Source organism: Protopterus annectens, chromosome 3.part0 (assembly GCF_019279795.1).
Source record: "Protopterus annectens isolate FY-2018-M chromosome 3.part0, PAN1.0, whole genome shotgun sequence".
Lineage (NCBI taxonomy): Eukaryota > Metazoa > Chordata > Ceratodontiformes > Protopteridae > Protopterus > Protopterus annectens.
Window position 1 is genome coordinate 450,581,084 of NC_056731.1, and position 25,095 is coordinate 450,606,178.

The window sequence follows — 25,095 nt, forward strand, 5'->3', positions numbered from 1 at the left end:
CTCCAACACCAAGAGGTGGCGAAGATAGTTCACAGCAATACAGGAAACAAACCCAATGACTTTCCCCTTTGCATGCCAAGCAAGGCTCAAATGGCAGCACCCTTAGGAGGAAAGCTGGCATTATTTTCAAAAAATTGGCATATTGTCACAAAAGACAAATGGATCCTGGACATTATAAACAGAGGCTACAGATTTCATTTTCACACCCTTCCAAAAATGAGAGGCATGCCGAACCTGCCACACAATCAAAGGGCAGAGGCTCAAATACAAATTTCAAAGCTCATGGGCATGAAAGCTATTCAAGAGGTACCTACTCACGAACAAGGTCAAGGTTTTTATTCCAGGCTATTCCTGGTACCAAGGAAAGGAACAGATTGGAGACCCATTTTGGACTTATCCATCCTAAACACATTTCTACTCGTACCAAAATTCAAGATGCTCACTTTACAGCAGCTTCTTCCCATGCTGGGCAAGGAGTCTTGGCTGGTAACATTGGACCTCAAGGAGGCATACCTGCATGTCCCAATCAGACAAAGCTGCAGAAGATACCTCAGATTTCTTGCAGGTTCAATCCACTGTCAATTCTCTGCATTGCCCTTTGGCTTATCTACTGCACCCAGAGTATTCACGAAATGCCTGGCATCAGTAATTGCCTACTGCAGACTTCAAGGGATACAAATATACCCTTATTTGGACGACTGCCTGATCCAAGCGGACAGCAAACACATACTTCTGGAACATCTGGCTTATGTAACAAGGTTATTGAATTCTCTGGGATACACAGTCAACAAAGAGAAATCCAAGTTAACGCCATCTCAGAAAATAATTTTCCTGGGTGCCAACTTGGACACAAACACCCAGATGGCCTATCTTACGCCAGAAAAACAGGGGCAACTAACTCAATACTGCAAGACACTAGCAAATTGTACCAGGCTAACTGCAAGGAAAATCCTGCAGGCTCTGGGATTCATGGCATCTTGCATTCTACTAATCCCATGTGCAAAGTTGCATATGAGGAAACTTCAATGGTACCTAAAAAACCTATGGTCTCAACACAGCCACAGTTTGACTAATTCCATGTTTGCAAAAGGAATTTCTATGGTGGGCTCAAGCATGCCAAACAAACACAGGTCTACCATTCTGCAAGCCTCGAGCAAATCAAGTCATCACAACAGACACCTCAGACTACGCCTGGGGGGCGCACATGACAGACCGGTGCATTCAGGGCAAATGGTCCCAAAAGGAAAAAGCATCTTCACATCAATCAAAAGGAGATGCTAGCAGTGATAAATGCTATTATAGCTTTCAAAGACCTTCTGCATCCAGGTCAACTATTGATAAGAACAGACAACACCACAGTAATGTGGTACATAAACAAACAAGGAGGAACACATTCATACCCCCTTTGCAGGCTGGCCATGTCACTTTGGAACATGGCTCTGGAGTTGCAAGTTGAGCTTCAAGCACAGTACTTGCCAGGCATGGAAAACATACTGGCAGACAATCTAAGCAGAAATGTGACAGATCCACACGAATGGAAGTTGCATCCTCAAGTTTTTACAGAGATAATCCAAGCGTGGGGAAGGCCAGACATAGATCTCTTTGCCTCCCACAAAAATCAACAATTAACAAAATCCTGCTCAACGACATTTCATCCAAAGGCCTGGAGAGTGGACGCATTTTCTTTCAGTTGGACAGCACTGACAGTTTACGTCTTCCCACCTCTTCCTCTACTGCCCAAGGTGCTTTTGAAAGCAAGAGCAGACAGACCAAAGATGATACTGATTGCTCCAGACTGGCCAAGACAACATGGTACCCACTCCCGAGGAGCCTGACGCATTCTTCTCCATGGACCCTACCTCTAATGCCTCTTCTTCTGACTCAGCACAGCTACAAAACTCTTCACAGTCAGCTGAAAACACTCAATCTGGCCGCATGGAAGATTCCTTAACATCACAACAGACCCTACTCTCCAAGGAGATGCAGGATGTCATTTTGGAGGCCAGAAGGCCGTCTACTAGAAAAGCTTACTCTGCAAAATGGAAACTGTTTTGCGCTTGGAATGAGAAAAAGGGCCAGGATCCTGGAAAACTGAATTTGCCTCAAATACTACAGTATCTAGCTGAGCTGCTAAGCAGTGGACTTTCATTCTCCTCCATCAAAATCCATGCCTCAGCCATTTCTGCAGAATACAACACTGATCCACCTTTATTCTCTCATCCACTCTTAAGACAGTTCCTCAGAGGGGCAAAGAATAGAAGACCTCCCAAGGAAACAACCAATCCCTGCTTGGGATCTTAATTACATTCTAGAAAAATTAACCTTGCCTCCTTTTGAGCCAGCTGCCTCAACAGATTTGCAATACTTATCCTGGAAAACAGCTTTCCTTCTGGCTATTACCTCAGCTCGTAGGGTCTCGGAACTACAAGCCCTCATGGCTGTGCAGCCCTTTATCATCTTCCATCAGGACATGGTTTCCCTGTGAACCAACCCGTCATTTATGCCTAAGGTGGTATCCAGGGTAGCTTTAAATCAGGCCATACACTTACCTACCTTTTACCCTAACCCTCAAAACAAAGGGGAAAGGCTGCTACATTCCTTAGACATCCATAGACAGCTGCGTTACTATTTGGACAGAACAAAGCCTTTCAGAAAATCAGAACAACTCTTTGTGTCCTATGCTGTAGGAGCTCAATTTCCAAACGGACCATTTCAAAATGGATAGGTCACTGCATACGTTTTTGTTACTCTTTTCATGGTAAATCTGTACCTGCAGGCATCAGACCCCACTCCACAAGGACCACAGCTACCTCTGCAGCCTTCCTCAGAGGAGTTCCTACCAAAGATATTTTGGAGGCAGCCACTTGGAGTTCTGTGCATACCTTCACTAAACACTACCACCTACCTTTATACTCCAAAACTAGAGCAGGCTTTGCCACTGGAGTGTTGCAGGGCATTCTGGCTCCTACCAGTTCCACCTAGTTCCTACCACCCTGTGCATAGCTTTGGGATTCTACCCATCTGTAATGACTGCAGCTGTATGCACGATGAACATAGTACAGTTTTGTACCTACCATAAATGTAGATGTTCGAGTGCTAATACAGCTGCAGTCCAGGATGTTCTTCGTTCCACATTGCTGCAGTCCTTACTATTGGGTAGTCCGCTGTCCAGTCGGCCCGAATACCAGAGTATATGGCTAGTACTAATGCATGACCCGACGTCATATCCTCAGTCTTTTGCCGCATGGTCCGATGCAGAAGCAGTTTTGCGAGTGCAGGTTGGCGTTCTGAAATATTTCGCCGGAGTTTCAGACCGAATCAGAGTAACATTTTGGTTTTTCTTGCCTCAGTATTTAACCGGATGTCAGAAAAAGTGAATAACTGTATTTCTTGAAACAGATACCTCATAGGGATTACCATACCTTGTGTATACCTTGTTTAGGGCCTGAGCACGGCGTTGTTGGATGCCGCTCTTGTGCTAGGTTTAACAAACGCACTATTAAGAGACGGTTAGACTGTGCCAGGTTAGTGTTAATTATAAAATGCCGCCGGATGCTCCGGCTCAAGAAGCGCAAGGACAAAACAGCCTAGGGTTGATGAACCGCAGTCCCGGACGTCGGTTCTTTACTCAGTGGAGCCAGAGGTTTTGCCAGGAGTTTCTTTGGAGTCTCAGGCAGAGACTTTACTGTTACAGGATGTGCCTTCTCAGGAGGTAGGCCAGGCTGAGGGCTTCTCAGGTAACTGTTCTTCCCTCTCTTCCCAAGGTAGTTAGGGCCTCTCCTTCTGTTGCCAAAACTTCTTTGAGAGGTAGGCCAAGTTCAGCTTCAGTGGGGGCTTCTCCTAGCATTTCAGGTTCTGTGCCTAAGAAACATATGCTTAAAATGGCAGAAGATTTGATTACTATGATTAGAGGTTCTATGCCCCTCCTGATAAGAGGCCTAGGGTGGAACCGAGTTTGATAGTTTTGAACAGTGTTCAGAGGCTTCTGAGTCTTCTGGAAGATTTGCAGGAGTATCCTCCTTATTCTGATTCTGATGTGGATGATTCCACTCCTACAGCTTCTCCTCCTGAGGATTTCTCATTTTCAGAGACTCTGCATTCCATGAGGGAGCACTTTAAATGGGAAGGCCAGGATTACTCTGATTCCAGGAAAAGGCTTAGGAATTTTTGTTTTGCCCCAGCATAGGCCCTTAGCTATACCTCCTGTGTTGAATGTGGTGGAAGATGTTTTGCAGAGGCTTCCCTGAACCCTGATTCTTTGCCTCCTGCTCCTGTTAAACCTGATAGGTACTATAGGGTGCCTGAAGCTCATAAGTATCTTTTAAGAGTCCTAGGGCAGACCGAAACTGTTTCTCAGGGACCTAAAGGTGTTAAGGCCTCTGTGGTTAAAAACCCTGTTCCCACTGATAAAGAGGCAAGGGCTTTGGATAGATGGGGAAAGAAAGTGTATACTTCTTCCACTTTAGCCATGAGGCGTTGAATTGTCAGTTTCACATGCTTAAATATCAAAATTATCTCCTTTCACAACTGAAATCTAAGGTGGATGCTTTGGCGGAAGGTATTGAGTGTAAAGAGTTGCTGGATTTAGTTCATGTGTCTGAACAAGTGGGTAAGCATTCTTTGCAATGTGGTTTTGATGCTGTACAGGCCTCCTCGAGGGTGGCTGCCACTAGTTCTGTTCTTCGCAGGCATGCCTGGTTGAGGGATCAGAATTTAGCTGAGCATGTTAAGACAAGGATTTTGGATGCTCCTTTACAGTCTGATGTGTTGTTTGGTTCGCCTGTGGAAGCAGTTTTAAAGAAAATGGAGGACAAAGCTAAGTCTATGCAAACTGTTAAAGATTTTTGCAGGTGCAGCCACGAAGTTTAGTAGAAATTGGCCTACTAAGGGATGGACATATCCTGCTTATGATTCCCAGTCTAGGGGTAGGTCTAGACGTGGTAGGGGCAGAGCTCAAGGTTCTTTTAGGCCTAGAACAGGAGTTCACCTGCTCAGACTTCTGGTGAGGGCAGGGGTCAGTCCTTTCAAACAGACCCAATGACCTGCCTTTTCAGCTGCCAGTAGATTCTCGCCTGGCAGCTCCTTTGGGAGGAAGACTGTCTCTTTTCAAGGAAAATTGGGATTTAATTACTCAAGACAGATGGGTGTTGGATATCATTCACCACGGTTACAGGTTTTATTTCCATACTTTGCCCCCTTTCAAAGGCATGCCAGACGTTCCTCCTCCACAAAGGAAAGAGGCTCACAAGCAAATTTCTCAGTTACTCCAAATAGGGGCCATTCAGCCAGTCCCTGTATCAGAAAGGGGCCTAGGATTTTATTCTCGCCTGTTCCTAGTACCAAAGAAGGGGAACACGTGGAGACCAATTTTGGATTTATCTATCCTCAACACTTATCTGGACATTCCCAAGTTCAAGATGTTGACGTTACAACAGCTTTTACCTCTGCTGGGCAAAGATCACTGGATGGTAACTTTAGATCTCAAGGAAGCTTACCTTCATGTGCCTATAAGACTGAGTTGCAGGAAGTATCGAGCTGGAAATTCTCATTATCAGTTCTCTGCATTGCCCTTTGGCTTATCTACTGCCCAGAGTATTCACAAAGGTTCTGGCTCCAGTGATAGCTTACTTAAGACTAAAAGGAATTCAAATCTATCCTTACTTGGTCGTCTGCATGATTCTGGTTCAAGAAAAGGAAGACCTTCTACAGCATCTGGAATATGTTATAGCAGTGCTAAGATGCCTAGGGTATTCTGTGAGCGAAATAAAGTCCAGTCTAGTACCCTCTCAAGACATGTGCTTTCTGGGTGTGAGACTGAATACAGCAGCCCAGATGGCCTTTTAACCCCGGACAAACAAAAGAGTCTATCACTTTACTTCCATCAACTATCTCATCATTCCGTGCTGACTGCAAGGACAGTCCTTCAAGCATTAGGGTTCATGGCATCTTGTATTCTGGTGCTTCCCAATGCCAAACTGCATATGAGGAAGCTACAATGGTATCTCAAAATGTATGGACACAGCACTGCCAGGATTTGGACACTGTCATTCAAATAATACCTTGCCTTCAAAAGAATTTTTGTGGTGGGCTCAGGAATGTCACCTAAACAAGGGACTCTCTGTGACCCGGCCAGAGGCGAGTCAGATTTTAACGACAGATGCCTCGGACATTGCTTGGGAGCTCATCTGAATGGAAAGTGGATACAAGACAAGTGGCCTGCCAGACTACAGCATCTACATATCAACATGAAGGAGATGTTAGCAGTCCAGTTTGCATTAATGGCTTTCAAGGAGTTACTTCTTCCAGGGCAGGTGTTGATTCTAACAGACAACACAACTGTCATGTGGTACATCAACAAGCAAGGGGAACACATTCTTATCCTCTATGCAGGCAAGCAATGATTTTATGGGAGACTGCGCTAAGCTTGCAACTAACTCTTCAGGCAAGGTTTCTGGGAGCACAGAACTCCTTAGCAGATGTGTTAAGCAGACAAATCATGGATCCCCACACGGTGGAAACTGGATCTTCATGTATTTCAGAAATTGACAGTGTCATGGGGAACTCCAGACATAGATCTGTTCGCTTCTCCACTAAACCACCAGCTGCCAAAGTTTTGCACAAAGGGGTTTCATCACACAGCTTGGAAAGTGGATGCTCTGTCTTTCAGTTGGAAAACCTTCATGTGTATGCCTTTCCACCTCTGCCTCTTCTTCCAAAGGTGCTATTAAAAGTCAGACAAGACAAGCCAAGGATGATTTTGATAGCTCCAGATTGGCCTCGGCAACACTGGTACCCACTACTAAGGAGTCTGGTAAGGAAGCCTCCATGGCCTTTACCTTTGATTCCTCATCTGTTATCTCAGAAGGACGGTCATCTGCTCAATGTCAAGCTTCACTCTCTTCATCTAACAGCCTGGCATATTCTGTGTTGAAACACAGCAGGTCTCAACTTCCTCAACAAGTTTTAAATGTGATTATGGAAGCTAGAAGACCTAGTACAAGGAAAGTGCACATGAAAAATGGAAGAGATTTTTATTTTGGAGTACAGCAAAGAATTTGGAGATTTCTGAGCCTAATTTGAGTGTGGCTCTTCAATATCTTACTGAGTTATTGGACAAAGGTTTGTCCTTCTCTTCCATTAAGATTCATGCTGCAGCAATTTCAGCTCACTATGATTGTGACCCACCATTGTTTTCGCATCCTTTGTTCAAGCAGTTTCTTAGAGGGGCAAAGAATATAAGACCCCCGTAGAGCTCCTACTCCTGCTTGGGATCTCAATTTTGTGTTGGAAAACTTACTCTACAACCTTTTGAGCCTGGCTACTGCTGAATTGAAATACTTGTCATGGAAGACTGCTTTTCTGTTGGCTATTACTTCTGCAAGAAGGGTGTCTGAGTTGCAGGCCCTTATGGCAGTAGAGCCCTTTTGATTTTCCATAAGGATAGGGTATCATTACGTACTAATCCTTCCTTTATGCCTAAGGTGGTTTCTAGTGTGGCTTTAAACCAAACTATTCATTTGCCTACTTTTATGCAGACCCCCAAAATAAAGGGGAAAAGATTTTGCACACTTTAGATGTACACAGGCAATTGCGTTATTATTTAAGCAGGACTAAGGATTTTAGGCAGTCTCAGCAGTTGTTTGTTTCTTTTGCTTTGAGTTCAGGGCAAGCCTGTGTCAAAACAAACTATTTCTAGGTGGATTGGGTTTTGCATTGCATTTTGTTATTCCCATCATGGCAAGGAGATTCCAGCTGGGATTAGGCCTCATTCCACTAGGGCTACTGCCACTTCAACAGCATTTCTAAGGGGGGTGGCAACTAAGGATATTTTGGAGGCAGCTACTTGGAGTTCAGTGCATACTTTCTCCAAGCATTATCACCTTCCTATCTACTCTAAGTCTAGGGCTGGTTTTGCCACAGCTGTTTTGCAAGGCATGTTGTCAGCTCCTACTTCTTTATGATTTGCCAGCCTCCCTTACCTCTGCTTTGGGATACTACCCAATAGTAAGGACTGCAGCAATGTGGAACGAAGAACATAGTACAGTTTTGTACCTACCATAAATGTAGATGTTCGAGGATCCACATTGCTGCAGTCATTTACCCTCCCTCCTTCCCCTCTCTGTTTAGGGGTGGTTGTGTAGGTGAGGTTATATGCTGTTATTTTTGTATATATTTTTGTATATATTGTACATATTCTTGGTGCAGGTATTTTGGGCCTTGTCTTTTTAGGGTCTTCTGACATCTGGGGCAAGAAAAGACTGAGGATATGACGTCGGTCATGCGCATTAGTACCCTGACGTACTGGCGTCAGTCTAATGCGCCTGACCCAGCCCAATACTCTGGTATTCGGGCCGACTGGACAGCGGACTACCCAATAGTAAGGACTGCAGCAATGTGGATCCTCGAACATCTACATTTATGGTAGGTACAAAACTGTACTTTTCCCCTCCCTCCTTCCCCTCTTGGGACAGGCCTAGTGGCTAGCACCTCCTCCTACAACCTGATTGGGTTATTCTTTTATGATGTATTTGCTTGCAACTACTGTTTTTTGATTATATTGCATTGCATTATTATATATAAAATTATGTATTGCCTTCCTTCTGGGGGCACCTGACATCTGGGGCAAGAAAGACTGAAGAAAATGGCATCAGCTGGTTCTTTTATACCCCTGTCGCACTGACGTCAGGGAAGAAGCGACGACAACTGACGCCGGACCTAGACTTTAGAATTTGGCCGACCGAGGACCCGCCTGACGGCAGGAGAACCCATCTGTAATGACTGCAGCTGTATTAGCACTCAAACATCTACATTTATGGTAGGTACAAAACTGTACTTTTAATTCCTCTCTGCAAACCTTTCTTCTCCCAATTTCCTCCCTACACATCTAAGCTACCTGAAGACACCCTACCCTGCACTCTTCTTATAATCTCCTTCTCTTCATTCTTCTTCCTTCTATAACCATAGTATGAGCACCTCCTTCATGCTAAGACATCACTCAATTTCACCTCACTTTGTAATTTAAAATATCTGTACTTCATTTTTGAAATATTGTGATTGTAGAGCTTTTCTCCGTGGGCTTCCGCTGAAAATTGGCACTTTCTGGCCCTGTCGGACTTTCCCGGTAAACAAATGTCAAATAAATAAAACATACATGTTTATTTATTTATTTTATGTGATTTCTGGTGTAAAGACAAAAAAAAAACTGAGTTATTTCACTTTTAATTTATTTAAAATTTTCCTTTTGCAGGATGGCGTGCTGGTGGATGAATTTGGACTACCTCAGATTCCTGCAACATAGAACCTAATACCACTGCCTTGCGAGCCTGAAATGGTGGTTGGAGCTCCTTTTTATACATACAATACCATAGTATTTGTAAAATATAAAAATATTATTTTCAGAATAAAAGTGTGTACTCATCAAGATTTCTTAATCACTACATCCTGAAACTCATCTTAAACAGAAGGCATCTGCTTATCGGTCTGCTTTTGTCTGAAGAACAGAGTGATTGCCTGATCAGTTTGTGTAGAGATGATTGACTTGTTAGTGGTCTGACTGTTTTTTCTGTATGTGGACATTTTCTGTGTGATGGTTATTTATTTAATATTTGTGAGATGATTTTCTGGCCTGAAAATATAAAATTGCTTTAACTGGGAGAGTCATTTGGGCAGTAATCCATTACTTACAACGGTATTGACTTTAACAGGTTTAAACAATTGCCTTAAGAAGATTTTGTAGTGGCGTGTATTGGCAAAAGCTGTCAGCGTTATCTTGCATTTCCTACATCCTTTTTAGTTCTTCTGAAAACTTGATTGCCTGGTTTTGAGAGTAGGGCTTAGCATTCAATTTTCTGTTGAAATAAATGGGCCATGATTTCTTGTTGATCCTAAGAGTTGGTGTAATGGCTTTTCAGTGAAGTCTGTTAGTAAGTTCCTTTATGGTAGAAAAATAGCACTTAAAGATTATTCACACTTAATGCTTATTTTATACTTTTATCATATTAGGGCTAGCTAGCCACACAACAGTATAAACAGTGATTAATGTTGATGTGGCACCCTGGCCCACATGTCATAATGGGGTAAAGGATGTTGATGATATTGACAACTCACAGTAAAATCTTAATAAAAGTAACAAAATGAAGATAAAGGTTTTACAAGTTTTTATTTTACACAGTAAAAGATAGAAGGTTAGAGGAAAATAGATATGACTGAAGATTTTAGCCCTTCATTCAGAAGTCTGCACAGCATTTAGTGGAACTGAAGTAACATAAACCACAACAGCAAGAGACAGAACCATGTAGAGGTCTGTAGGTCCTCACTCTGCAGGTAGTGACTCATGTAAAGGATGATCAGCTTGTCATAAAAATTAGAAGAGGAAAGTCACTTTCAGCTGGATGGGAGACTATGGCCAGAAATGTGCTTCTGGTCTTTATCTGTACTAGAGGGGCCTAAATCAGTAAATTGTGTCAATAAGATTAACACCTGGAGAGGCACCTTTTACTGTGCAAGATTCTTTGTTGAAGTCCTTGTCTTTTTCAGATGTAGGGCATCACTTTTATGGTTTCATTCCATTCTAGAAAAATAGGTGCAGTCCTGCCCATCACTATTTCCACAAGCGGCATTGGGCCTCGAGGAAATCAAGGGTAGGCCTTTTTGAACTGTGATAATCTCTGTTGGTTTTGCTACCTAAAACAGATTGCAGTACATTTACTCAGAGTATTTTAAAGCAGTTTACCTTGCACCAGCTAATAGTGTATGACAGTCACAGCACTGCTATGTTTCTTGAAAGTCTGTAAACCAGCATTGCCTGTCTACCGGATCTTTAATATAAGACGAAAGTATAAGCCTATTTTGTTACAAATTTCTCTTATGTGAAGTTTCATGTATACATTAATGCTATTTCTGGATGCATTTGTGATCAGAAGGAATAGGAAGAGGAGTCTCAAATATGATGATAATCCAGAGGAGTTGGGAAATTGATTTTCATACCTACATATTTTGAATGGGGTATTGAAAGTCTCTCTCTCTCCCTACAAAGAGAGATTGCAATTACTTAGTAAGAGCCAGCAGCATTAATTTCAGGAAGTTACCAATGTTTTATTTCAGATTCCTGCTTGTCAGCAAACATTTAGTTCTCAAGAAAGTAAATAAGCTGTATAGTCCCCCTCTGATTAGACTATACTTATTTCTTAGCTAAAAACAGGGCCTCCACACATGCTCACACACCGTTGTTGTATATCGTTGACAATTCCAGAAGACTACAGTGACTCGAATGAGCAAGGATGTTAGGCTTATACTTATGAACCTGTTAGTAACAGGTGTATTGGTATCAGACTTCTGTTTTTTATATATCCTAGATACCCTTTGCGGCAGTATGATCAGAAGGTAAAGTGGAAGAGTTGCATGATTTTGTGTTGCCTATTCTGCTTAGGCATTTTAGCCTCCATTAATCCATGTTACAGCCACTGTGCTGATAATTAGAAGACTTTTTTTTAGTCAGCTTTCCCTGCGTTCAGTAGGCATTATTGCAAATTAAGAAGCTGTAGATGGCATTTTAGCAGAACTAGAGAAAGGTAAAGTCATGACTGTAGTCAAAAAGCTGTTATAATTTCACTCCAAGATATCCCCAAATCTGTCAGAGATCCAGTAAAACTGGTTGTAGCAAGAACAGTGAAGTAAATGATCTTAAATACTCCACAAAAGGCTCCTTCAAGCTGAAAAGAGTATATGATGTGACTCTCGCCCTTTACCTGTCCATCTGCCAATTCACCTGGTGTAATATTTTTTTTTAATTCATATCCATGGCCCAGTTCATCATGCTCATCAAGCCAAATGTAAATTGTGGAGTTTATTTTTGGCTGTTGCAAGAAGTTTATTTACTGCAGGCTGTTTAGAGAGGGGCAGGATTATGTTAAAGACTTTTCGTAGTACGAAAAGAGGACAATAAATGAAGATGCATACTGAACTTTTCATCCATCAGCCACTGTGGGGCAGTCATGCAATTCAGAATACTGACTCTGAACACTGCTTCTTATGCTTAATTGGAAATTCTGGATGGATAACCTCAATGGAAATGAATGCCTGTCTTCACTTTTCTGTTCATCCTGTCCTCCAGAAAGTATTTCGACCATTCCATTTCCAGTTTAAATCTCTTTCCTTTGGTCTTTGTAAAGCCCTGAGAATTTCCAGAATGTACTTGGACCTAGTGTTTGTCTTTCCAAGGGCTCGATATACTCTTGATTTAGATGTCTTTGAGCAATACCCGTTTACTGTTTTTGCTTTATATAGTCAAAGTAATCAAGTTCTTCGTTTACCTGAATTACATGAACAAATCCAAGTTGGCTCTGCAAGTGACTCCAAGATATTTTTTTTCAAAGGAGTGCTAGTGTCTACAGATTCAAGTTTTTTTCTTCCACAGGACATGTCTAAATATATCGCCCTTTGTACTTCATGTAACAATATCTTCTAATACCTCAGGGGCCCGGGCTGTGTAAACAAATATTCTGAAGGCTCCCCTGCAAGCCTTCGTGTGAGGAGTACACTTTGGAGTTCTTGAAAAAAGCCTGAAATGAAGACACATACTGTAAACCAAACAGTTCCAGTTGCAGAGCTCACTAGTTCTGCCTCAGATGCTTTCAGTGGGCATGCTCTTTGTTTCTGTAGTTCCCCGCTGTTTTAACAGTGGATCTGTCCAATTATAATTGAGGAGGTTATGTAGATTCCCACATAGCTCAAAGTTCATGTGTCACAAAAAAAACTACATGTCAGCCATGTGAGGCTGAGAGTAATATTATTGGCTTTGAAATACTTAAGAAGTGGATTTTTAGAGGCTTTACAGATGAGAAGAAGACAGTATAAGTCTGTATAACTCTCTTATTTTAACTAAACAAATAAGAGGGGAACCCGGCTTGTCCCTTTAGTAAATTAATGGTGTTCATTTTAGATGAACAGTACCTCACCAAGTAAACTTAGAGGCTGGCTTATCCTCCAGTGGCTGACACTTCTGGTAAAATGGTATCTGAATTCATGGAGTCTGTATTATATCATTGAATGGCCACATTGTCGAATGGCATCTTGTCAGCAATGCAGGCCGTAGAACCCCTCACATCACTTGCTATTTATATATACCATCTCTGAGATTGCAGTACAGTGGGGAAAAAGGCACATTTCCTGATCCCAAACGTAATGCAATCTCAGAACGGTTTGCTGCCCTGCATTGTTGACAAGAGGCCATTCGATGGTATAACATAGACATAAATTCAGCTTTCAGTGGGAAGAAATCATTATACAGTCATTCACAGCAACACTGCATGAATTAAGTTAATTCATACCATCATGGCTAAAGTAGTTCCAGTTTGAATCATTCCTGGTGTTCCTGTTTTCTTCCCCACGTGAAAGCACAAAACAACCCCTTTCTTAAGTTGCTAGTTCTTGGTGTTGCTTTTTGTACAGCAAAACAATAGAAGGGCCTTTTAAGGCACACTTGGTAATTGCTGGTGCCACTTATTTCCAAAACATTTTAGTTGATAAGCTTGACTGAAATTGTAAGTAGAATACACTGTCTTAAAGGTAAGACAAACACTTCCATTTTTTCACGAGATCCTTTAGTTGCTGACCACGGTGGACTTTCTGGGAAGTCCTTGAGATTCAGCCTGTACATTAATGGATGACTGCTCGAGTGATTACCTTGAAATCTGGTAGTAATTAGTGTGAACTATTTTCCATTGAAGTACATCTGTGAGGGAGAATTCATTTTGGCGGTAAGGGCTTCCATATATCATTTCTTGCTGGGTTTGTTTTCCATATGGAATATAATTAAGTACAACTGTGTAGTATGACAAAGTTCACTTCTGTATGTGGTCAGATTGGCTTTACAGGTATTTTTGTATATAGTTCTTTTTATCATTGTAATAGGTTTAATGTAGCTATTATCATTTTTTCTATTTTGATTTTCTCATTTAGAGCAATTGTTCTGAATGCCTGCCAGTAAGATTATGTAGACAGCTTATGTCAACCAGTATTATTTTTGCTTTTTCACAAGGTGCTTAAGATAGCTTGTATAAAGGAGTAACAGAAAGTAGCCATGGCCATCATGCCTAATATCGGAGTAAAGCAGTAAGTAATTGACTGCTTCCCAAGTGACTCAAATAACTTATCCTAATAGAGCTGCTGTCAGTGGTTAGTACCTCATGTAACTGTTCTTTACTCAAGATTGACCATATGCTGTGTTTTATTTTGATTTTTTTTCCTCCAGAGTAATCCAGCTTCGGTGGCTTGCTACATTTTGTAAAATAACTTGTGCATAACTTCATGTAATAAAATGTATATACTTGGTTAATGATTTGACAGTTTAATGCATATTTTAATGGGTATTATACTATTACACATATATTTCCCCCACCTTGTTTCAGATTGGGTTTGCAAAGTGATTTATTGGAAGATAACTTGACAATTCTGACTCAGTTTTCCATATTACTTTTTATGAAACTGTGAGAAAAAAAAGTTTTTTTAAACTCTGTTCGCATGATTTACTAATTCTGGAATATTTTTTTTTTTTGGGTTCCCCAGTTATTCAGTGGCTCTCCTACTGTTACCACTTGGCTGTTTTGTTCATTATGTGAACCAGGAATTCCCAGGCTGGGTGAGAGCCCTGTGGTCCATTCCTTCCTGATGGAGAATCCTAACCAGCATTCTGTTCCCAGAGAGAGAGAGAGTGAGAGTCAAATAATGAGTGGCACAGGTTGCTGATCTTGGAAGGTGGCTACCCTTTCCCCTTGGAAGCACCCCTTCTCCCTCTTTTCTCTGCAGCTCCTCTGAGGCTATGATAAGTTTGTTTCTTGAGGGGAAATATGCCGCCACATGCTAGTTTCCTCCTTGACCACATAGTGCGAGTGTATTATGGCAGCACAGGCTTAGCTGTCTCAGAACCCCACTAGGTAAACTCCTAGAGTTTCTGCTAGGTGTCACCTCTATGGCTAGCCAGAGTTGCCCCCCCCCCAGACAAATGAGCATTCTTCATGTCTATCATTAATTTTAATGAGAGCACTTCTAACGTTGAGGGGGGGGGGACTGTCAGAATCACATAAAGGATGTTTTATGATGCAGTGGATTGATGATCCAAAACCAGCCTCAGTCCTCCCTGTTTTATAAGGTGTTTGAATATGTCTTTGAAAATGCTTCTTTACAGCCAGCTTGTGAGAAACAAATGCCTGGAAAACCAGCCAGGTTTTCCGCACTGGCAATAAGGTTAAAATGTCTGTTCAATCAGTCTGGTAGCAGACACAACTGTTATGTCTTTAGATGCTATATAGAATCTGAACTAACTCATGCCATTCACATCCTCCCAAATGTTACAGAAAGCAGGGTGTATGGTATACTTTGGCTACCTGGGCATCGGAGAACTGGCAGGCCCATATGTTTCAATGCTAAGGTGTATCCTTAGACAAATAGAAGGTATGGCAGAAGTCACCCTGTAACAAACAGAGGATGTGGTAGAAGTCATTTGATGCAGCCATAAAATAGAGGTTGCTTAAAATAATTCATGCCATATGCAAAGCAGGCAAATATGCTGTCAGGTGTAGGTATAACATCACAGATATTTGCTCTAGGGCAACTGCCTCAGGTACAGTAGTCAGGAGATACTCATCAATGTGTCCCTCCCATTCCAGAGGACCTTTGTATACTTCCTTGAACAGCTAGCTGTTCTTTTAACCTCCTTACCAAGAAGTTTTTAAAAAGTTAGAAAAAAAGATACTTTGCAAACTGTGAAGTAGCTGATCAACATTCTCACTTCTGCAAGTTTTTGGCTGCATTGGTTATATCCAGCCTACAGTATGACAAATTACTTTGAATCAAGCCATCAGTCTCTGTATTTTATCCTGATCCTCAGAATCAAAGAGAAAGTATTCCACATATTACAGATTTACATAGGCAGCTCGGGGTACTGTTTGACAGAAACAAGTCCTTTAGAAAAGCTGCTGTTTATTTCTTATGATGGGAAAAAGAAGTGACAATCCGCACCAAAACAGACAGGAAGTTGGTCCTCTGTACATACTTTTACAAAGCATTGCAAACTGGATTTCTTTTCCTGTCCAGAACAGTGATGAACATAGTACAGTTCATAGGATTATAGGTACTTACTAGGCTAATAGCCGTAGGGCCCCTTACAAGCCTATCCAAGTTCTTACCCTTATTTCCATTATCAGCACGTATTGCCACTGTCCAAGAGGGGCACAGGTGGAACCCCTGGGGTGAATTTACAGTCACCTATCCAGTTGTCCAGATTGCATTTGAAGAGGGCAATGAGGTGCTCTGTTTGACATGAAGTGGGAGTCTATTCCAAAGGTGTGGTAACCTCTGGGAGACAAATCTGTCCCTCCAGCAGGTTTTATTAATGTCACATACCAGGTTAAGGTCTTTAGAGCGAGTAACCTATGTACCATTTGACTTATGGATATACAGCAATTCCAGTAAAGCAGGGTCAGAGATTGCCTTGTATGCAAGGCAGAGATCTCCTCTGAGTAGTCTGTATGAAACAGAATAAAGTGACTGATTTCAGATGATCCCCATTGGACAAATGCTGTAGACCTTGAATCTTCCTTTGTGAGGAACATTTGTGGTCTCTCCAATTGTTGCAGATGCTTTAAAGGGTACATACCAATAGGGGCGCTGTACTCGGTTATTGGCCTGATGAGGGAGGATATGACTTCTTTTTTTTCTGGAGGCAGTGCCTTTACTTATGAGATGGGCAATATAGAATGCCCTTCTTACCATTGTGGAGACATGGTGGTCAAAGGTAAGTTTGCTATCAACCTGTGTGCCCAGGTCTCTCACCACTGAGTGCATACGTAAGGTGTTGCTGTTGATGTGGTAATTAGCAGGAGCATTGCTTTTACCGAAAGGAGTAAGATATTTATTTGCATGGAGTTTAAGGCCATGACTGTGGCACCAACCATTTGTTTGTGCAAGACCCTCTTGTAGGATGTTGACTTCATTTGGAGATTCTATGACCGCTCCTAGTTTGCAGTCATCGGCAAACGTCAGCCACAGACCTTTAGTTTTTGCTTGTACTTTGGAGAAATAGATTCCAAACAGTAGAAGTCCCAGGACTGATACGTGTGGAACACCACTGGTTACAGGTCTGCTGTTGGAGGTGGATTCCCCCATTTTGACTACAAGTTCTGTTAGTGAGCCAGTTAGTGACCCAGCTAACATTATAAGGGTTGATGCCTAGTTGGGTGAAGTTTGTTAATGATGCCTGAGTGGAGGATAGTATCAATTTATGTAAATTTCACTTACTGTAACATTAGATGTTCAAATTCCTTACTGCTGCAGTAGCTGCAGCCACCCGCTATCTCCCTACTTCTGTATGTAATTAGTTGCTAGGATATAAAGTTTTTGTTTACTGTTATTTTGTTAGAGGTTTAGGATGACTGTGCTTTGTCTCTCCCTCTCCCTGTCTTTGTCTCTCCCTCTCCCTGTCTCTCTCTCTCTCTCTCTCTCTCTCTGTGGGCAAGAAAGTCCTGAAGATGTTCATCGTGTTTCACTGTTGCAGTCATTACACTTGGGTTATCCTGCTGGCAGGCGACCCACAGTTGGCCCGAGTTCCAAAGTCTTGGTCCGGCGTCGGTTGTTGTCACTTCTTCCCTGACGTCAGTGCGCCAGGGGTATATAAGATGCAACTGACGCCATTTTCTCCAGTCTTTCTTGCCACTCGGTGCCCAAAGCAAAAGCAGTTTGCAAGTGCCAGTCGGCCGACTCCTGAGATTTTCGAAATCGAATTTCAGATCCGAAGTGTTCAATAAGGCTAAGTACCCTGTTGGGGAAACTTTTTCTTGCTCCAGACCAATGTCAGTAAAAGTTAACAATTGTATTTATTGTGGGAAGCAAATACCTCATAAGGATTTTCACTCTTACTGTATTCCTTGCCTAGGCCCTGACCACAACGTCACTAGTTGTCGGTTTTGTGCAAGATTCAACAAACGCACTATTAAGCGTCTGTTTGATTTTGCATTGCATTACTTTGGCTGTAGGTTTAATTATATAATGCCGTCGGAACAACCGATGACCGGAATTCATAAAAAGTGCAAGGACAAGGAAAAGGACAGGCATCCGAGACCCAAAACCGACGACGAAGCCTCTTCCAGGCCAGTCGCCGGTGCTCAGTGAGGCACTTTCGCAGCCCCTGATTCCCGCTGCCTCAGAGCCACAGTCCGCCTCCAACTCCCATGTGGAGACATCTAGGCCTCTGGAAACTCAAGGTATTGGGCCTATGGAAACTAATCCCTCAGATGGGTCCGGAGCCGCTGAGAAGGCATCGGCTTCTGAGGGTGTTTTCAGACCTACACAGCTTACTATCAAGTCACCTACAGCAGCTAAAGCAAAGTCTAAGACATCATTACAGACAAAGAAACAAGTACAGCATTCTCCTGGACAGTCATCCATGCCTAAGAAACAGATGCTCAAAATGGCCGAGGACTTAATTACTTTGATCAGGGGTTCCCATCCCCCTCCTGATAAAAGGCCTAGGCAGGATACAGACTATGAATCCTCTGACCTGGTTTCTATTTCCTCTGATTCCTCTTCAGACCAGGGATACTCTCTTCCTCCCTATGAGGATTTTGATACTGAAGAGTCTATCCCTTCAGCCTCTCCTCCTGAGGATTACTCTTTTGGGGAAACCTTGCACGCCATGAAGGAGCATTTCCATTGGGAAAGCCAGGATTATTCAGAATAAAAAAAAAGGCTCAGAGATTTTCTTTTATTACCTCAGCACAGGCCTCTTGCTATTCCCCCTGTGTTAGCTATTGTTGATGTCTTTTCTGAATCTAGTTTGTCTCCTTATTCTCTACCCCCAGCACCAGTCGAGCCAGACTAAATTTCTTTATAAAAACCCTGCTGCGGACCCAGAAACTATTTGTCAGGGTCCCAAAGGGGTGAAGGCTTCCACTGCAAAAAACCCAGTCCACTCTGGCAGGGACTCCAGAGCACTGGATAGATGGGGGGGGAGTTTAAACTTATGCAACTTTAGCAGTAAGGCCTTTGAACTGCCAGTTTCATTTGCTGAAATACCAACAATATTTACTGTCTTTGTTAAAACAGAAAATGTTTGCAAGTTCAGAATGTCCTGACAATAAGGAAATGCAGGATTTATTGCATGCAGCTAAACAAGTAGGAAAACATACTCTGCAATGTGGTTTTGATTCATTAGAGGCTTCTTGTAGAGCCGCAGTTACAGGATCTGTCATTCGAAGGCATGCCTGGCTTAAAGAACAAAGTTTACCTGATCATGTTAAAGCTAAATTACTGGATGATCCTTTACAGCATGATACCTTGTTTGGTGTTAAGGCAGAAGAGATGTTAAAGAAAATGGAGGATAAGGCAAAATCTATGCAGACAGTAAAGGATTTCTTACAGGTACAGCCTCCAAGATTTAGCAGAAATTGGCCTTCTAAAAATTGGTCCTTTCCCGTGTCAGACAGGCCTCGAAGAGGCAGATCTCAGCAACAAGGCTCTTACAGACCTAGACAATGGGGTGCTTCTACCACCAAGGGAGGAGAAGACAAGTCACAACCGTACAGGAAACAGTCCCAATGACTTCCCCTTTCAAAAGCCAAGCACTTATCTCTTGGCAGCACCTTTAGGGGAAAAGCTAGCACTTTTCTCACAAAATTGGCACATTATCACCCAGGACAAATGGGTACGGAATATTGTCTCTCAGGGCTACAGGTTCCACTTTCACACCCTTCCAAGGCCAAAAGGAATATCAGACCTGCCACAAAACCAATGGGCAGAGGCACAAAAACAGATTACAACTCTCATGGACATAAGAGCTATCCAAAAAGTACCTCAGCAAGAACAGGGACAAGGATTTTACTCAAGACTTTTCTTGGTTCCCAGAAAGGACAAAGCCTGGAGACCCATTCTGGATTGGTCTATTCTAAACACTTTCCTGGATGTTCCAAAATTCAAGATGTTGACACTGCAGCAACTTCTACCCATGCTGGGAAAAAGGCTTGGCTTGTTATTTTGGACCTCAAAGAGGCAAACCTGCATGTCCCAATCAGACAAAATTGCAGAAGATGCCTCAGATTCATAGCTGATAAAAAAGCGAACTGCAAGCCACAAGGAACTCAGGTAAAAGAAGATGTGATATTAACGTATTTTAATAAGACCGTTTTCACTCTTGCAAAGCAGGAGCTTCTTCAGACAAGTTAAAAAGTTACAAAAACACTCCTTTTAAAAACAACAGCTGATTAACTTCTGATGTCATTTCCTTTCAAAGGAAAACACTTACGGACAACTTTTTATATATTAAAAGGACAGATTATGGTAAACATAATGGATGTGCTAAATGTCCTCATACAAAATCCTGCCTCAAACCAAAATTACATCTATATGGGCAGTAAATTGTATTGTTATATTCTTATATTGTTATATTTTTATACATACATACAAAGTTTAGTGCAGAACTTATTGTAATCATTGCCCGTGCTTTATCATTATGTATAGTACACCTTAAGCACACAACGTTACTTATATACACATACCTTTCTTATGGTTGTTATTCTTGTTCCCTTGGGGCGTTTAGCAGGCTAGTGTTTTTTTGAATATAAATGTTTAGCTTATTTTTTTGAATATAAATGTTTAGCTTATTATATGGTTTTAACTATTTTTATATAATACAATTTACTGCCCATATAGATGTAATTTTGGTTTGAGGCAGGATTTTGTATGAGGACATTTAGCACATCCATTATGTTTACCATAATCTGTCCTTTTAATATATAAAAAGTTGTCCGTAAGTGTTTTCCTTTGAAAGGAAATGACATCAGAAGTTAATCAGCTGTTGTTTTTAAAAGGAGTGTTTGTAACTTGTCTGAAGAAGCTCCTGCTTGCAAAAGGAAACAGTGGTCTTAAAAAAATCGTTAATATCACATCTTCTTTTTCCTGAGTTCCTTGTGGCTTGCAGTTCGCTTTTTTATCTGGTTTGTTTTTTATTTTATTTTATCTTCAGATTCATAGCTGGCACAATGCATTACCAATTCTCTGCACTGCCCTTTGGCTTATCTACTGCGCCCAGGGTCTTCACAAAATGCCTGGCACCAGTAATTGCATTTTGCAGACAAAAAGGAATTCAGATATATCCCTATTTGGACAACTGCCTTATTCAAGCAGAGAGCAAGGACATTCTTCTAAAGCATCTGGCATTTGTAAAAAGATTACTAGTTGGCCTAGGGTGCACATTAAATGAAAAGAAATCAAAATTAGTGCCCTCTCAAGAGATAATATTCCTGGGTGCAAGCTTGAATACAACTACCCAGATGGCTCATCTCATGCCAGACAAGCAAAGGCAATTGACAAATTACTTTCAAATGATGGCAACAAAAACCCAGCTACCTGCAAGAAAAATTCTGCAGGCTTTGGGGTTCATGGCATCCTGCATCCTACTAATTCCATATGCAAAACTGCATATGAGGAAGTTACAATGTTATCTAAAAAATGTTTGGACTCAACATTGCCACAGCCTGGAAGCAACAATAACTATTATTCCCTGCCTGCAACAGGAGTTTCGATGGTGGGCACTGGCATGTCACCACAACAAGGGACATCCTTTCTCTTTATCCACAGCCAGGCAAACACTGACAACAGATGCATTGGATTATGCCTGGGGGGCACACATGGCAGGAAAATGTATTCAGGGAAAGTGGTCCGCAGAACAAATGCATCTTCACATCAGTCAAAAAGAGATGTTAGCTGTACAGAATGCCCTGACAGCCTTCAAGGACATACTACATCCAGGACAGCTACTACTAAAGATGGACAACACCACAGTAATGTGTTGCATAAATAAGCAAGGGGGCACACACTCATACCCCCTTTGCAGACAAGCTATGACTTTGTGGAACACAGCACTGACCTATCAAGTTCATCTGCAAGCACAATTCCTGCCAGGAAAGAAAAATACCCTGGCAGACAATCTAAGCAGAAACCTCATGGATCCTCACAAGTTGAAACTAAATCCACAGGTGTCCAACATGATAACAAAGAAATGGGGATGCCCAGACATAGATCTTTTTGCCGCCCCTCTCAACTGCCGACTTCAAAAATTCTGCACAAGGACTTATCACACACAAGCATGGAAAGTGGATGCTCTCTCATTCAGCTGGAGAAACCTAAAAGTTTATGCCTTCCCACCCCTGCCTCTCCTTTCCAAGGTGCTCCTAAAAGTCAGACAAGAGAGGCCAAAAATAGTATTGATTGCCCCAGACTGGCCACTCCAGCACTGGTACCCAATCTTAAAGAACTTGGCTCAAGGCCCAGCCTGGACTTTACCTCAAATCCCTCAACTTCTGACTCAACAAAACAATCTGATTCTGCACAGCCAACTCAGAACCTTAAATCTGGCTGCATGGCAGATGCCATAGACAGTCAAACCACACCTCTCTCTAAAGCTGTTATGGATGTCATTCTGGAGGCCAGGAGACCCAGCACCAGGAAATCTAATGCAGACAAATGGAAGAGATTCTGCCACTGGAACCAGGTACAAGGCTTTGACCCCCTTGTACCAAATATCCCTCAGATTTTACAATACCTAACTGAGATATTGGACAAAGGCCTGTCTTTTTCATCTATTAAGATCCATGCCTCCGCCATTTCAGCTCATACCACAGAACCTCCTATTTTCTCTCATCCACTATTAAGACAGTACCTCAGAGGGGCTAAAAACATAAGACCCCCCCCCCGAAGAGCACCGACACCTACTTGGGACCTCAACTTTGTCTTGGAGAAACTCACTTTGCCTCCTTTTGAGCCAGCCAATACAGCTGATGTGAAATTCTTATCATGGAAAACTGCTCTGCTCCTAGCAATAACTTCTGCACGAAGAGTCTCAGAGCTACAGGCTTTAATGGCAGTGGAACCATTTATCATTTTTCATCAAGACAGGGTTTCTCTAAGGACGAACCCAACATTTATGCCAAAGGTGGTATCCAGTGTGGCTCTTAACCAAACCATTCATCTGCCAACATTCTATCCAAATCCACAGAATAAAGGGGAGAGACTTCTACACACTTTGGACATACACAGGCCGTTACGCTTCTACTTGGATAAAAGCATTCAGAAAAACTGAGCAACTGTTTGTAGCTTATGCTGCAGGATCACAAGGAAAGGCTATCTCAAAGCAGACTATTTCTAAGTGGATAGGACACTGTATTCTCTTCTGCTACGCACAACATGGAAAGCCAGTGCCTAACAACATTAGACCACACTCTATCAGGGCAGTTGCCATGTCAGCAGCCTTCCTCAGAGGAGTACCAACCAAGGACATTTTGGAAGCTGCAACTTGGAGTTCAGTGCACACTTTTACCAAACATTACCATTTGCCTCTTTACTCTAAATCAAGAGTAGGCTTTGCCACTGCAGTTCTGCAGGGTCTCATAGCCAATCCTAATCCTATTTAGACCGAGCCACCCTACTTCAGCTTTGGGATTCTACCCAAGTGTAATGACTGCAACAGTGAAACACGATGAACATAGTACAGTTGTGTACCTACCATAAATGTAGATCTGAGTGTATTCACTGTTGCAGTCCAGGTTACCCACCTTCTATCCCCACTTTCTTAGCTGGGACTTTTCTATACCTTTCTATCCTATACAACCTTTGTGGTGTATTTTCTTGTAGCTGAAGGTATTGTTTATATTTTGCTATATGTCTTTATTAGCAATATGTATTGCCTACCTATTTGGGGGCACCTGACATCTGGGGCAAGAAACACTGAAGAAAATGGCGTTGATTGCATCTTGTATACCCCTGGTGCACTGATGTCAGGGAAGAAGCGACCACAACCGACGCAGGACCAAGACTTTGGAACTCGGGCCTACTGCGGGTCGCCTGCCAGCAGGATAACCCAAGTGTAATGACTGCAACAGTGAATACACTCAAACATCTACATTTATGGTAGGTACACAACTGTACTTTTTCTTCACTCTGACTGCTGATGATTTCCCTCAAATGAGCTGAGAAAATCGGCAGTTGGAGTGAAGGTGTGGGAGGGAACCAGAGCTTTGTGAAGCCTGACAATTGTATCCTAGGCAGTATACAACCTATATAGCCAAAAGGCTACTGCAACATTGAGGAATTTGAACATCTACTGCTATGATAAGTGCAACTAGCTCACTTGCAATTTCCACTGGTCTGGCTAAGTACAGTAAGAGCTGTTCTACCAAACTGTTGTATTTTTAAAGAAAACTGTCCTGTGCATGACAAGACAGTTTAAACAGAAGAAAAAGAAGCCTTTGAGAAAGAATCATTGTAAGGAGGCAGGGGTGGTTCCCCCATCCCATCTTGAGATTGCTACAATTTTGAGTTTCTAAAGATACCACATATACATATGCACATTAGTGAATGAAGTCTTGCCCTGTTCAGGGAGCAGTGGTTTAGCCTGTCCACTGACATCTGGTTGAAGAGAGTTGATTGCTTTTGAACAGAAACAGCCTTTATTTGGATAACCCTCTGCCCGCATATTATTTCTCCTTGGTATGGCTATTTCTAGATGTACTCCCTCCTTTCTGTGCAGTAGAAAGTGGCCCTGCTTAAGAAGAAGAGACAGATTTGTGCATGAGACTGCTTCTGGTGTACAGGAAAGATGCATCTTGGAGAGAGATTTTAGTGTTTTTTGATTCTTTTCCTGGTCAAAAAGTTCAGAATGATATCTTTACAGACTCCACCCCTTGCTATTACCAGAATCCTTTGTGGTCACTCTTGACATGTACGACTGTTATTTTCAGTCTTGTATGCAAAAGACATGGACAATTTCTCAGCTTCCTGCTGGATCATAGCATTTTCAGTATACCTTCTTACGTCTTGGGCTCTTCCTTGCTGTCCCTTTTTTTTCACAAAATGCTTAGCCTAAGTATTTGCTAATCTACAACTCGCAGGCATTCACATTTACCCACACCTGGATGATTAAGTTTTGCAGGCCGTCTTCTAAGAGGAGTTAGGTGAAGTCTGAAACTATTCCACTTTAATTTGCTGGCAGATTGCCCTCAGTCGGCCTGATTAACAAAGTCTTGGGTCCTGCGTCGGTTGCTGTCCCTT

General features: G+C 42.1%; 1 protein-coding gene across 1 annotated transcript in view; it reads left to right on the forward strand.

Moving 5' to 3' along the window:
* Nucleotides 1-14,335, forward strand: part of CHMP5 (charged multivesicular body protein 5) — a 319,359-nt gene extending 305,024 nt beyond the window's left edge. The window contains exon 8 of the mRNA XM_044064874.1: nt 9,248-14,335. Within this exon, the coding sequence (XP_043920809.1) occupies nt 9,248-9,298 (51 nt within the window). The 3' untranslated portion in view covers nt 9,299-14,335. The remainder of the gene's footprint in view (nt 1-9,247) is intronic.
* The last annotated feature ends 10,760 nt before the right edge of the window (nt 14,336-25,095 follow it).